The sequence below is a fragment of the Geotrypetes seraphini genome, chromosome 15 (assembly GCF_902459505.1).
Source record: "Geotrypetes seraphini chromosome 15, aGeoSer1.1, whole genome shotgun sequence".
Classification (NCBI taxonomy): Eukaryota; Metazoa; Chordata; class Amphibia; order Gymnophiona; family Dermophiidae; genus Geotrypetes; species Geotrypetes seraphini.
This window is the reverse complement of record NC_047098.1, coordinates 37,286,857-37,299,767: the sequence shown is the minus strand read 5'-3', so window position 1 is coordinate 37,299,767 and position 12,911 is coordinate 37,286,857. Positions and strand designations below refer to the sequence as shown.

The window sequence follows — 12,911 nt, the reverse complement described above, 5'->3', positions numbered from 1 at the left end:
TTGTAAAAAAGTGTGTGTGTGGGGGGGGGGGGTAAATTTGATGGTGCTTGAATTTATATGGTTAACTGCTGGATATAAGCAATGAATAATAACAAAAAATTTTAATAAAAGCAATATTATAAATGTAAAGTGAGGATGAGGTGAGAATGGAGGGATAATGAAATTGAGGGGTTAGTAGGAAGCCATAAGATCACAGATATCTTACCCTATTTTGTTTCAGATTGAGTTGTTAATGTTAGGATGTGTGGAGGGAGGAGAATGGGGAAAATGTTTAAAAACAAGTTTTTTTCTACTAGATTGCTTGTATGAGCACTGCTTGGTTTAATATTAGACATGAGTTTCTCTTTTGCTTGTAATTTGGTTGTTTCCAATAAAATGTTTAGAAAATGTATAATGAGGAAAAAGTATGCTCATAGAAAAATTAAATGCATGTAGGAGCCGCAGTTCTAAATGACTCAGTCTAATTCTAGTGATTTTCAACCTTCTTAGTCTTATGACACACTTATAAGGCACAAAAATTGTCAAGGCACACCATAGAAAGCACAGTGGTGGTCAGAGCTGATATTCATCAGTACCCTCTATCGAAGTTTGCTTAATTTACTCCTGGCCCGCTCATCATGTTTTAAATGAGCAGGAGCCTCTCCTGCTCACAGAAACTATGCCGTATATTAGTCTCTCATTTTTCAGAGCAGGATATTGCCATTATTTCAAGTCTTTTAACATATTCATAATTTTCTGTGGTGTCTGCTGGGTTTTTTTGATTTTCAAGAATCGGGGAGAAATATAGGCAAAAATATTAGAATAGAATAAAATTTGAATTTGGGGATATGAGAATATGGGGTTTTACAGAAAAGGGAATGTAAAATTAAAAATAATACATTAGTTCCACATGGTGGAAACTTGGCATTGCAATTGTTAAGACAGTGTTATTTTTCTTATATGTTTATATGTGAAATAAAACCAAAGTAAAACGAAATGAAAGAGGCCTGCAAGTCTCTCTCCCCAGGTTCCAAGTAGGTCATCTTTTATTATTATTATTATTCTTTATTCTTATATACCGCCATACCCAGTGAGTTCTAGGCGGTTTACATCAATTAGCAAATGATCTGCATTGAATAGCAGATTTACAACAAAATTAGAGGTAGGTTTACAAAATTAGAAGCAGATTTACAGCATTGAATAGCAGATTTACAACAAAATTAGAAGTAGGTTTACAAAATTAGAAGCAGATTTACAGCATAATTAGAAGAATTTTTGACAGAAAATTGCAGGCCGAATTACGATAAATTACAGTGATTTGCCGCAGTCAGCCGTGAAGTTACAGCGATTCTTAACTGTCTGCACAGAGGGCAGGTTTACATCAATATTACAGAAATTGCAGGTTTGACCGAGCTAGGTAGGGGAGGTAGAGAGTGGGGGAGGGAGGGACTGGTGAAGGAGGAAGGGGGCAGCGGTGGGGTAAGTGTCCTGTGAGGTGAATGGGTTATTAAGGGTCGTGTTTGCTGAAAAGGTACGTTTTTAGTAGTTTTCTGAATGATAGGTAAGTGGGGGCCTCGAGTATCATCTGTGCTAGCCATGGGTTCGACTTGGCTGCTTGGAAGGCAAAAGTTCTAAGCCAGGGTTTAATTTCAAGAGGGGAACCAAATGCCCAGAACAATAACTGTACAAGCAAACTTGTCTGGTCTCTGAGGACTAAATTTAAGAAATGTACATAGGTCTTGTAGCATTTTTTATTTGTTTGCATAAGTTTGTTTGTATTTATGATTTTATTGACAAATTTTTAATTACTGAGGATACAGGAAAGTGAAGCCTCAAGCAAAACAATCTTGCCTCAAACTTGGCAAGCAAAACTCACAGATTTTGTTCATTGTTTTCCACCTTGCTTTTGACCAGTTAAAAAATCTGACTTGATAAATGCTTTTAAAATAAACAATATTTTATTGATGTTGAAAAAACAATGGGTGAAAGGAGCAAAATACAAAGCGCATAACAAAAGAACATCATATTTCCCCCCCCCAAACAGTAAGAACAAAATCCCATCCTCGTCCCATTCCACCCCCCTCCTCAAACAAACACAAACTAAATCTCCCTTTTTGTCACTGCACCTTAATGACAAACTAAAGATAATAATAATAATAATTTTATTCTTATATACCGCCAAAGCCATATAAGTTCGAGGCGGTTTACAGCAAGAGGTGCTGGACAATCAGCGAAGAGGTTACAATCAAAGTCAGCAATACAATCTTACATAATAAAGAATATGAAAGCTAAAAGGTTCATAGGGTTACAGGATTGAATAAGAAGTGCTGAGTAGATTATTTGTTAAATCGATTGAACAGACTTGTTTTTAATAGTTTTCTAAAATTGAAGTAGGATGAAGAGCGTGCGAAAACATTACTAAGCCAGTCATTCCATTTGCCTGCCGCAAACAACGGGGCCTTCAGATTCTGGAGGAGACTCTCATTCCCTACCAGAGCTGGGAGGTGCAGAGAACCTGGACAGAAAAGAAAAGAGAGAAAAAATAAAAAAAGGTCCCATGACTGGCTATATCCCCGCAAAAATTTTTTCTCTCCTTACAGGCAATAAACCTACAGAGTTCCAAATTGTACCTTGGGCTATAGGCCCCAAACATAAAATATAAGACTCCCAGATCTGGAGAAATTGGCAGGTCTTCTTAGGAGTGAGTCTGGCCGATCTCAATTCTGTTGTGAGAAAGGCATGGCAACTGATTTTGCCAAGCCCAAAAAGATGGTGCTTGATCTGTAACCCAAGCTATAGTAGAACCAGTGTATCTATCTGAACTACTGTAGCTTTAATTTTATTATCCAAATGAAAGCGATTTCTATTATTGATTCATTTGGCTAAGTGACTGACAAGTATGCAGTATGATTTCCCTTTTGATTCTTGTTTTAGAATGATGCTAGACCTCAGAAACTTTTGCTACATATCCTGTAGCTCTTCTTAATCATAATGCAGATGCGTTTTGAGGGTGTTACTGTTAATAATCATGTAGAGAAGTAGCACAGCACGGTGTTACCTCTTAAACCAGGGGTGTCCAACCTGCAGCCCAAGGGGCTGCATGTGGCCCCGTGAAGTATTTTCGGCCCCGATCGAGGATGATGCAGTGTTTTCCTCTGCTGCCCCCGGGTGCTTACCATCTTGCCGGCTCCCTTCTCTGTCTTGCTGCAGCATTTGTGCGGCCCCAGAAACATTTTTTTCAGCCAAAAGGGAAGCCAAAAGGTTGGACACCCCTGTCTTAAACAGAACTGAGCAGATGTAATTAAAAATAGAGCTTCACTTTTTCAGCCTTCTATAATTGCCTTGTTCCATTTTGTTACAGAATGTAGCAGATTGTGTTTTGTACTATTATTTGACAAAGAAAAATGAGAATTATAAGGCACTCGTGAGAAGGAATTATGGAAAACGTAGAGGAAGAAACCAGGTTAGTCTTATAATTATGCTTACAGTGATTACTGAACTTGGCAAAAAATCACCTCTGAATTCTAGTCAGTGACTTTTGCTGATTTGTGCTCCAGCACATAAGACTCTCTTTACTAAGATGTGCTGAAAAGTGGCCTTAGTGTGCCTTTACATGAGGTTTACACGTGTGCTATGAACATTTTTAGTGCAGCTGGAAAATGGGCAGATTTGCTTTTTCCAAATTAATGGCCATGCGCTGATGTTAAATACTATAATTAATAGCTGGATGTTTTAACAAACTTTCTGGCATTCACTCTAATCTCTGTACAATTAATGCCCTCTTATTGCTTTATAACTTTTAATTTATTGAAAATATCTTTTGTAAAATTATTCAACAAACAAAACATTAAATAACAGTAGTAATCATCAATTAAGTGAAATAGTGTGCTCACCAAACCTTATTCACGGCAATCTCTGAGAACCATCAAAGCTCACATTTGTTCCCACAACCAACCAACCTGCATTACGGTAATATATACTTTATACAATCAAACTCAGTGACTCAGTCAAAAAAGTTATTCAGCAAGTGAAGAACTTATCTTTGTTGTGCAGCCCTTTCAACTCCTGTCAATTGCTCTTCAAAAAGTGGGTTCCTCTTTGTCATGGCCGTGTCCCAGTGTGAAATAGTGTCTTAATAGTGATGCATAGTGTCCATTAAGATTTGTCTTTTAAAGACTGTCATCTTCACTTTCATAAGTGATCAACTTCCACTGCTACCAGTTTGCCTCCAAATGTCTCTTATCTCCAACTCAAGTTGAGTTTCATTGTCAGGGAGGTTTAATTGTCAATGCTAGGCACGGTTATATAAAGCACTTGTTATCCATAAAATTATGCTTCCAACAATTCAACAATAATAAACTCATGCATTTAATATTTATCCAAATATAAACTTTTTACCTAGGTGTTTTTCTAATAAATTTCCTCATTTGAGATCACCAGCTGGGCAGAATGAATGAGAGGGTAATTACAGATGCTCTTCTTTTCACTGCAAATTACTGGTCACATGACCGTTTTCTGCCTATCGGCATTTCCTATTCATGATGGCAGGAGCTATGCACCAATGAATATGTACCTAACCCAGTTTGGTGGGCCATTCAATTTCGTGACTGAGCCCCAGCGGCTCCACTGTTTACCAGCTAAATATCAACTTTTGCTCTTTATACAACAATGATTGAAAAAAGTCACCCCCACATGGTAAGACTATTTTTATAAGTACTGCATACTTTAGTTCACTCACTGTATGCCCTGCTAATGTCCCAATGTTTCGTGAGAGGTGCCTCCATTTTGTTTGTCTTAATAGTACTTAAATGTTCTATGATTCTACTTTTTTATAGAACGTTGTGTGTGACCCACGTAACACAGTCCACATGGGCACTCTATAACGTAGACCACCCCTTCTGTATTACAGTCTGTTTTAGATCATAATTTAAATATCTGATTTTATCTAGGAATCTGGATCTCAGTTGTATGCATCGCTAAAGGGCACATTGTACACTGTCCACAGCGGGGGTGCCCAGGATTATTCTTTAAATCAAAAAGTTGAATTTTCAAAATCTCTCCTAAGTTCCTATCCCATTTGTAAGCAAATTTCAGATGTTCCTGGAAATTAGGATGTAAACCCAAAATGTGCTTTAGTCGAATAAGGCAAAACACATGTTAGAAGATTTTGTTTTTGTGATCACTATGTATATTCTTATCCCATTAAGGTTGTGTGTATCGTGTCCTATTGTATGCTATTTTTATTATCTGAGAAGGATGCGCTGATGTTTCCATTAGCATACAGCCATTAACAAAAATTAACATGAGCATATACTGACATCTATTTTGTAGCTCTTAAGGGCTCATGTGCTAATCTTGCGATAATCGGTGCACAGTAATGCAGATGTGCTAACTGATTAATGCAGGGGCTTGGCAGGAGGGTGGAACTTTTATGGCGAGGTCTGTTCTAGCCTTATTTTCTTGTCGGTGCTTGAACCAATCAGTGCTCAGGCACTAACAGGAAAGTAAGGCTACGACGGCTCAGACCCTGCTGTAAAAGCTTGCGTGGTAAATCTGAGCATTCCTTGCTGTGCATTACATGGAGTGTTCATTAGAATACTAATGAGCTCCTTGTAATGCATTAGCATGGAATTCTAGATTGCTGCTATGATCAGTAGCAGCCACAGAGAATCATTTTGTGCATTGGCAGGGTAGTTTTCTGTGCTAATAAGATTGCTTTAATGACTCTTACTGCCACAGAAAGTTTTTGAGCATTGGGGCCTAAAAATCTTTAATTGAAAGACAACAGTTTATGTGACAAACTTTGTGCTCTCTTTGTTGACTTGATGTAATAGATTAGTGGTGGTGGTGAGATACCATCTTGAATGATCACAGAATTGTAGAAGACTGCTTATTTGAGCATCACCTATGTTAGTTTTGGTAGCTGTTAGATTGTTTTAAAACTTTATTCTTAGTTTAAAACTTTATTCTTAGATATAGAAAGGAGGAGGTACCTCACTGGATATCCTACATTTTCTAGGAAGCACAAAGTGAATTGTCATAAAACATAATACAAATAATGTAGGTGGTAGTGGGGTGGGGGGGGGGTACCCTCATGGTGTCTTAAATCTATATACCGTATTTGCCGGCGTATAAGACGACTGGGCGTATAAGACGACCCCCCAACTTTTACAGTTAAAATATAGAGTTTGTTATATACTCGCCATATAAGACTACCCCTTCTTCCGCACACCTTCTGCACAACAAATAAAACTTAAAAGAACATCAGAATTTATTTCAACAATTTTAATTAATTCACTAAAGCTGAATAGAACAATAAACCCATGGGAGCTGCCATGCTATTTGTTTTCTAAACTGTTAACCAAACTGAAACTGTCAATGATAGAAGGAAGATAACACATAGAGGGAGAGAGCAAGTGCCGGGCAAGTCCCTAGCAAGTTTGCTGGCATGACAGTTTCCCTTTAAAAGCCTTCAAAAGCCTCCTGTTCGCCCCCGCAACTTCCTTAAGGGCTAGACTCCACACACGGCCGCATGTGCGAGAGACGTAGTAAAGAGAAAAGGGGTGGGGCCAGAGCGCCGCTGCTTCCCGCTGCGCAGGATAAAGGAGCTGGCACCCTTGTCACACTGATGTCCCGCCATGGCCCCGCTGATGTCCCGGCAGGTTTACTAGTACCGTAAGCACCGTAAGGAGGTAAGGAAGGAGATGTTAGGGCATGTAAAGTAGAGAGTTGCGCGGGGACAGAAATCCCACCCGTCCCTGCCAAAGTCCCACCCGTCCCCGTGAGGAATCCCTCCGTCCCCACCCATCCCCGCGAGGAATCCCCTCCATCCCCACCCGTCCCCGCGAGGAATCCCCTCCGTCCCCGCCCGTCCCTATAAACTTCAGAAATAGTTATTTCATTTAATTATGCTACTGAATTAAAGGCTCTGGTAGAAACCCATTTACAAATAAGCAAAAAGACTTTATTAATTTGAAAATATTAATTGGGAAGAATACATACTTTGTAAACGGGTTTCTACCAGAGCCTCTAATGTTTATAAATTTTTATCAACACAACTAATATACTACTTTATCCTGAAGCAAAAAAAAGAAAAAAGAAATAGAATTCTTTTCCTACCTTTGTTGCCTGGTTTCTGCTTTCCTCATGTTCTCATTCAATTCCTTCCATCCACTATCTCTCTTCCTTCTGCATCTTCCATTTGCTCTGTTACTGTGCCTCTCCCTTTCTTCCCCCTTCCAAATTGGTCTGGCACCCATCTTCTTCTCTCCACTCCCCCCATAGTCTGGCATCTGTCTTCTTCCCTGCCAGCGTCTTCTCCCTACTCTCTCTTCCTCATTTCCTTTGTGTCCTTCTCCCCCCCATCTTCCCCATGTCCTTTCAGCGTCCTTCTCCCTCTCTGTCTTCCCCATGGCCTTTCAGCGTCCTTCTCCACCCCTTTGTCTTCCCCATGTGCTTTCAGCATCCTTCTCCCCCCTCTGTCTTCCACAAGTGCTTTCAGAGTCCTTCCCCCCCGCCCTTCCCATGGCCTTTCAGCGTCCTTCTCCACCCCTTTGTATTCCCCCATGTGCTTTCAGCGTCCTTCTCCCTCCTCTGTCTTCAAGTGCTTTCAGAGTCCTTCCCCCCCTCCTCCTGTCTTCACCATGGCCTTTCAGCGTCCTTCTCCCCCCCTCCTTCTCTACCGCCCCGGGTGCAGCACAGCCGGCCAGGTCCCCTTACTTTTGTGGCACTTTCCCGACCGACCGACAACAGCCCCGGTCCGACAAACCTCCCTGCCCTTAACCGCAAATCTAAATTACCTTCTTACAGCTGCTGTAAGAAGGTAATTTAGATTCGCGGCTACAGGGCAGGGAGGATTGTCGGACCCGGGCTGTTATCGGTCGGTCGGGGAAGTGCCACAAAAGTAAGGGAACCTGGCCGGCTGTGCTGCAACCGGGGCGGGGCGGGGCGGGCCGCCCCTCTCCCTTGGTAGCCACTCGAACCGCGAGGCTACTCTCCTTCTCCTTATCTGCCCTGCCTGCAGCACAGAGCCGAACGGAAGTCTTCTCGACGTCAGCGCTGACGTCGGAGGGAGGGAGGGCTTTGTTTAAGCTTTGTTTAAGCCCTCCCTCCCCTCCGACGTCAGCGCTGACGTCGGGAAGACTTCCGTTCGGCTCTGTGCTGCAAGCAGAGAAGGTAGGGAGAAGAAGAGTCGCGTACATCCAGAAGACTGAGTACATCCAGCCCCGCAGGAGCCCCGCGACCCTCGGAGGCGTCCCCATGGGATCCCTGCGACCCTAGGGGGCGTCCCCACGGGATCCCCGCGACCCTAGGGGCGTCCCCATGCAGCTCTCTAATGTAAAGTAAGGGCATGTAAACAGTACCCGTCGTATAAGACGACCCCCGACTTTGGGGAGGATTTTAAGGTACTGAAAAGTCGTCTTATACGCCGGCAAATACGGTATATAAAATCGGAGGTATGTGTGTATGTATGTGTGTGTGTGTATGTGCAGCGATCACGCAAAAACGGCTTGACAGATTTGAACGAAACTTGGTATGCAGATCCCTCACTACCTGGGGTGATATGTTCTGGGGGTCTCGCGGCCCACCTGCACACGTGGGCGGAGCTACAAACAGAAAATCTGATTTCACCCATTCATGTCAATGGAAAAAATGTAAAAAGCTGCCAACGCAAAAACGGCTTGCCCGATTTGAATGAAACTTGGTATGCAGATCCCTCACTACCTGGGGTGATATGTTTTGGGGGTCTCGCGGCCCACCTGCACACGTGGGCGGAGCTACAAACAGAAAATCAGATTTCACCCATTCATGTCAATGGAAAAAATGTAAAACAGCTGCCAACGCAAAAACGGCTTGCCCGATTTGAACGAAACTTGGTATGCAGATCCCTCACTACCTGGGGTGATATGTTCTGGGGGTCTCGCGGCCCACCTGCACACGTGGGCGGAGCTACAAACAAAATCAGATTTCACCCATTCATGTCAATGGAAAAAATGTAAAAAGCTGCCAACGCAAAAACGGCTTGCCCGATTTGAACGAAACTTGGTATGCAGATCCCTCACTACCTGGGGTGATATGTTCTGGGGGTCTCGCGGCCCACCTGCACACGTGGGCGGAGCTACAAATAGAAAATCAGATTTCACCCATTCATGTCAAAGGAAAAAATGTAAAAAGCTGCCAACTCAAAAACGACTTGCCCGATTTGAACGAAACTTGCAACACATCTTCCTTTTCAGTTTAAGAGATTGCAAATTCCAGTGAGACTTGCATTCTCTATCACAATCAACAAATCACAGGGATAGACTATTACATACTGTGGAGTGGATTTAAGATCCCCCTGTTTTTCCCATGGACAACTCTATGTTGCTTGCTCAAGAATTTATATGTTATTGCTCCTGGAGGTGAAACTAAAAATGTTGTTTATAATCAAGTTTTGTGTTAGTTGTATTGTATTCATTTTGTCAAATATTTCACATTATAATTTGAATATTGTACTTTTTATAAAGCTGTAAAAAAATAATTTCATTCACCACTATAAAGTATCTTTATTTGAATCCATTTACAGTGTTATTGCTATAATTAAATACCCGTGCAACGCCGGGGCATCAGCTAGTACTAAATTAAATCTTGGACTTGTATACCGAGTCATCCCTGAGAAACAAGGCTCGATGCAATAGTTGTAGTTAATAGAAAGAATTGATCTCATTGAAATTAATACCTAGAAAATGCTGAAACAGAGTAGTTTTCAGAATTAAAAAAAAACAACTTGAAGGGATAGACAGGATCTTATTTGAGAAGGTAGGTTGTTCCAAGGATGAATAATTTTACTGATAGATCTGGCACCTTTTAAAGTGGGGAAAGAAAGTTTAAATACACGGATAGTTCTGCAACTTGAAGATCTTGAAGAATTTAAAGCTAGAGGGACCAACGAATCAAAGATACCCTCCATGTAAGATTTTAAAAACTATGAAGGCACATTTAAACTGAACTCTCAATCAAAAAGGAAGCCAATGTAAACTCCTTAACAGAGTGACACATGGTCATGCTTTGTTTTACCAAAGATCAATCTTGTGGCAGTATTTTGAATTACCTGAGTCTTTTTTCATTTCCTTTGCTGAAACCCACGTAACTGGAATTACAATAGTCCAGTTGTGCCAAAATGATGGATTGAACCAAAATTGAACAATGATATTTATAAAACAGATGACGGACACTTTTCTGTGTAAGCAAACTGAAGAAACATTTCTTAATCAGATGGTTTACCTGACAATGGAAAGAGAGGGAGGAATCTATAAAGATTCCCAACACTCTAGATCAGTGTTTCTCAACTTCTTCAAGCCAAGTATCTCCTAAACTTAACAAATACCAACTGAGTTCCCCCGCCCAAGCTCCACCCCAGACTGACACAAGCTCCGCCCGCATAATAATAGTACTAATTGTAACGCAATTTCTTCCATCCATTTTTCATATACACACAATATAATCTTATTAATACATAATGGTAACCACAAAATTTAAAAAACACAAAGCACACCGTAAGCACAGAAAATGTTAATTATCATTTATATTCTGAGGTTTTTTTTCCAAAGAGGTCAAGGTAGATAGATGACTTTAAAATATGCAATCAGTAACAGACAGCAGATATAAATTCACAAACTGACACATTTTGATCACTAAATAGGAAAAATAATTTTATTTTCAACTTTTTTTGTCTGGTGATTTGGTTGCATTTCCAACCCCATGCCTATTCCTATCATCCCTCTCCACCACCATGCCACATCTCTCCCTCCATCACTATGTCCAATATTTCCCCACCTTGCATCCCCTTCAATCTGTCTCTTTGTTCCCTCTCCACCACTTTATCCAACATTTCTCTCTCATATCCTTCTCCCCCCTCCCTGCCTTCCAGCCTTTGTCACAAAAGATCATGTCCCACCCTGCGCTGAAGCCACTTCCGATGATCTCTGTCCTGCCTCCATCCCCGAAACCGACTCACAAACCTTCAAGCCGCACTTACTCCTTCCGTTTTCAGCAGCACTCCCCGCATTGACGGCGCAGACAGCGACTCACGTGGCCGACCAACAAGTCTTCCCTCTGACGTCGGTGAGAAGGTTTCTGGATCAGCCACTTACGCGTAGTGCACTCCGCTCATGCAAGGAATGCAGCTGAAGATGGAAGGAGCGAGTGCGGCTCAAAGAAGGTTTTTGTGTTGTATGATCCGTTCACTTTCTAAAGTTTTAGACCAACCATCTTTAACTATACTAATTCAGTCTCTCGTCATTTCTTGTCTTGACTATTGCAATGCTCTTTATAAGGGTATAACACAAAAATAAATCAGGCACTTACAAATTGTGCAGAACACCTCAGTTAAAAAAATATTTCAGGCAAAAAAGTTTGATCATGTTTTTCCTTTTTTGAAAAAGAATATTGGCTACCAATCAAACATAGATAATTAATTTTCCTTTTATTAACCTTTAAGACAAACAAGTAACATACTGGAATTTATCAATAATCTTCTTATTCCATATTCTCCACACAGGTATCTCCTTGTCATTCCATCACTGAGACTATATGGGGGTAATAATAATAAAAAAAAAAGTCTAAAAAGTGTCCTAAGTGGCTACTTGGACGATCAAAAAGCCTGATCATAACCAAAGCTGGTTTTTAGACGTATCTAAAACTAACTTAGGCCTTTCCCCTGCCTCTAAACGCACAGAGAGAAAAGAGGTGTGTTTAGAGGAGGGGAAAGGGCGGGCAGTGGGCGGGAGGTGGGCCGACCTACACCTAGGCGTACAACAGGTTTAACCAATACAGTTTAGTCGGCACCAATGTTCCCTCTAAGGATTGATGAGGTGTGTGCAAAAAAAAATATGCATGAGCGACAAGTTACATATTCCACAAATTTATGAGCAGGCACGGAGGACGCATTTTTAAACAAATGTATTTTATCCTTGTACTCCTTATGTATTTTTAATCATCTATGGATATGTTTGTATGTTTATTGTTCAAATGGTTTTATTTATTTCCCAAAATTTATTTTTGTTATACACATTGAAAATATTTGATATTGCGTTTAAATCAAAATCTCAATAAACTTGAAACTTGAAACGAGTGCCCATGAGATTGTGGGAGGGTTAAATACTCAAAACTTAGAAGAATAACAATTTACTTAAAGTTTTTGCTTCGCCAGCTTTCTGGTATCTTTACATACAGTGGTGTACCTAGCATATGTAAAGCAACACTTTCAATTGGTGACTACTATGATTGTAGGACAATGTAGTAATAAAGTTTTGCAGAAAACTATGTGAGACAAGTATCAACTCTAAATTTACTCAAAAAGAAGGAAAAGCCTCAGAAAAAGGCCCTCCCACCGCCACAAAGGTGGATATCAAGGTGGTAACCTCACAGGCAAAACCTTCGTTAAAATGAGTGTTTGAGCAGAAAAACTGGTGTGCCGACCAGTTGAAGATAAGTGGTTTTTCCTCTATCTACAAATTTGTATATGTGAAGCACAAGTTTTTCTGCTCAAACACTCATTTTAATGAAGGTTTTGCCTGTGAGGTTACCGTCTAACCACCTTGATATCCACCTTTGTGGCGGTGGGAGGGCCTTTTTCTGAGGCTTTTCCTTCTTTTTGAGTAAATTTAGAGTTGATACTTGTCTCACATAGTTTTCTGCAAAACTTTATTACTACATTGTCCTACAATCATAATAGTCACCAATTGAAAGTGTTGCTTTACATACATTGGTTTTCAATATATCTGTGTTTCTGTACCTAGCATATGTAACACCCAGGGCCCATCATTTTTTGGCACCCCCCCATCTGTACAAAAAACATGATTTTTAGTAACAAGCCACACGTCACACATGAGTACCTAGGAAAAGGCAGCATCTTACATATTGCAGTGAACAGTACATCAATACACCCATTG

At 40.7% G+C, this 12,911-nt stretch overlaps 1 protein-coding gene across 12 annotated transcripts in view; it reads left to right on the top strand.

The window, feature by feature from the left end:
- Positions 1-12,911, top strand: part of NCOR1 (nuclear receptor corepressor 1) — a 509,406-nt gene that overhangs the window by 178,707 nt on the left and 317,788 nt on the right. For all 12 annotated transcript variants that reach the window (XM_033922034.1, XM_033922033.1, XM_033922035.1 and 9 more), the window contains one exon: positions 3,341-3,442. In XM_033922034.1, the coding sequence (XP_033777925.1) occupies positions 3,341-3,442 (102 nt within the window). The remainder of the gene's footprint in view (positions 1-3,340; positions 3,443-12,911) is intronic.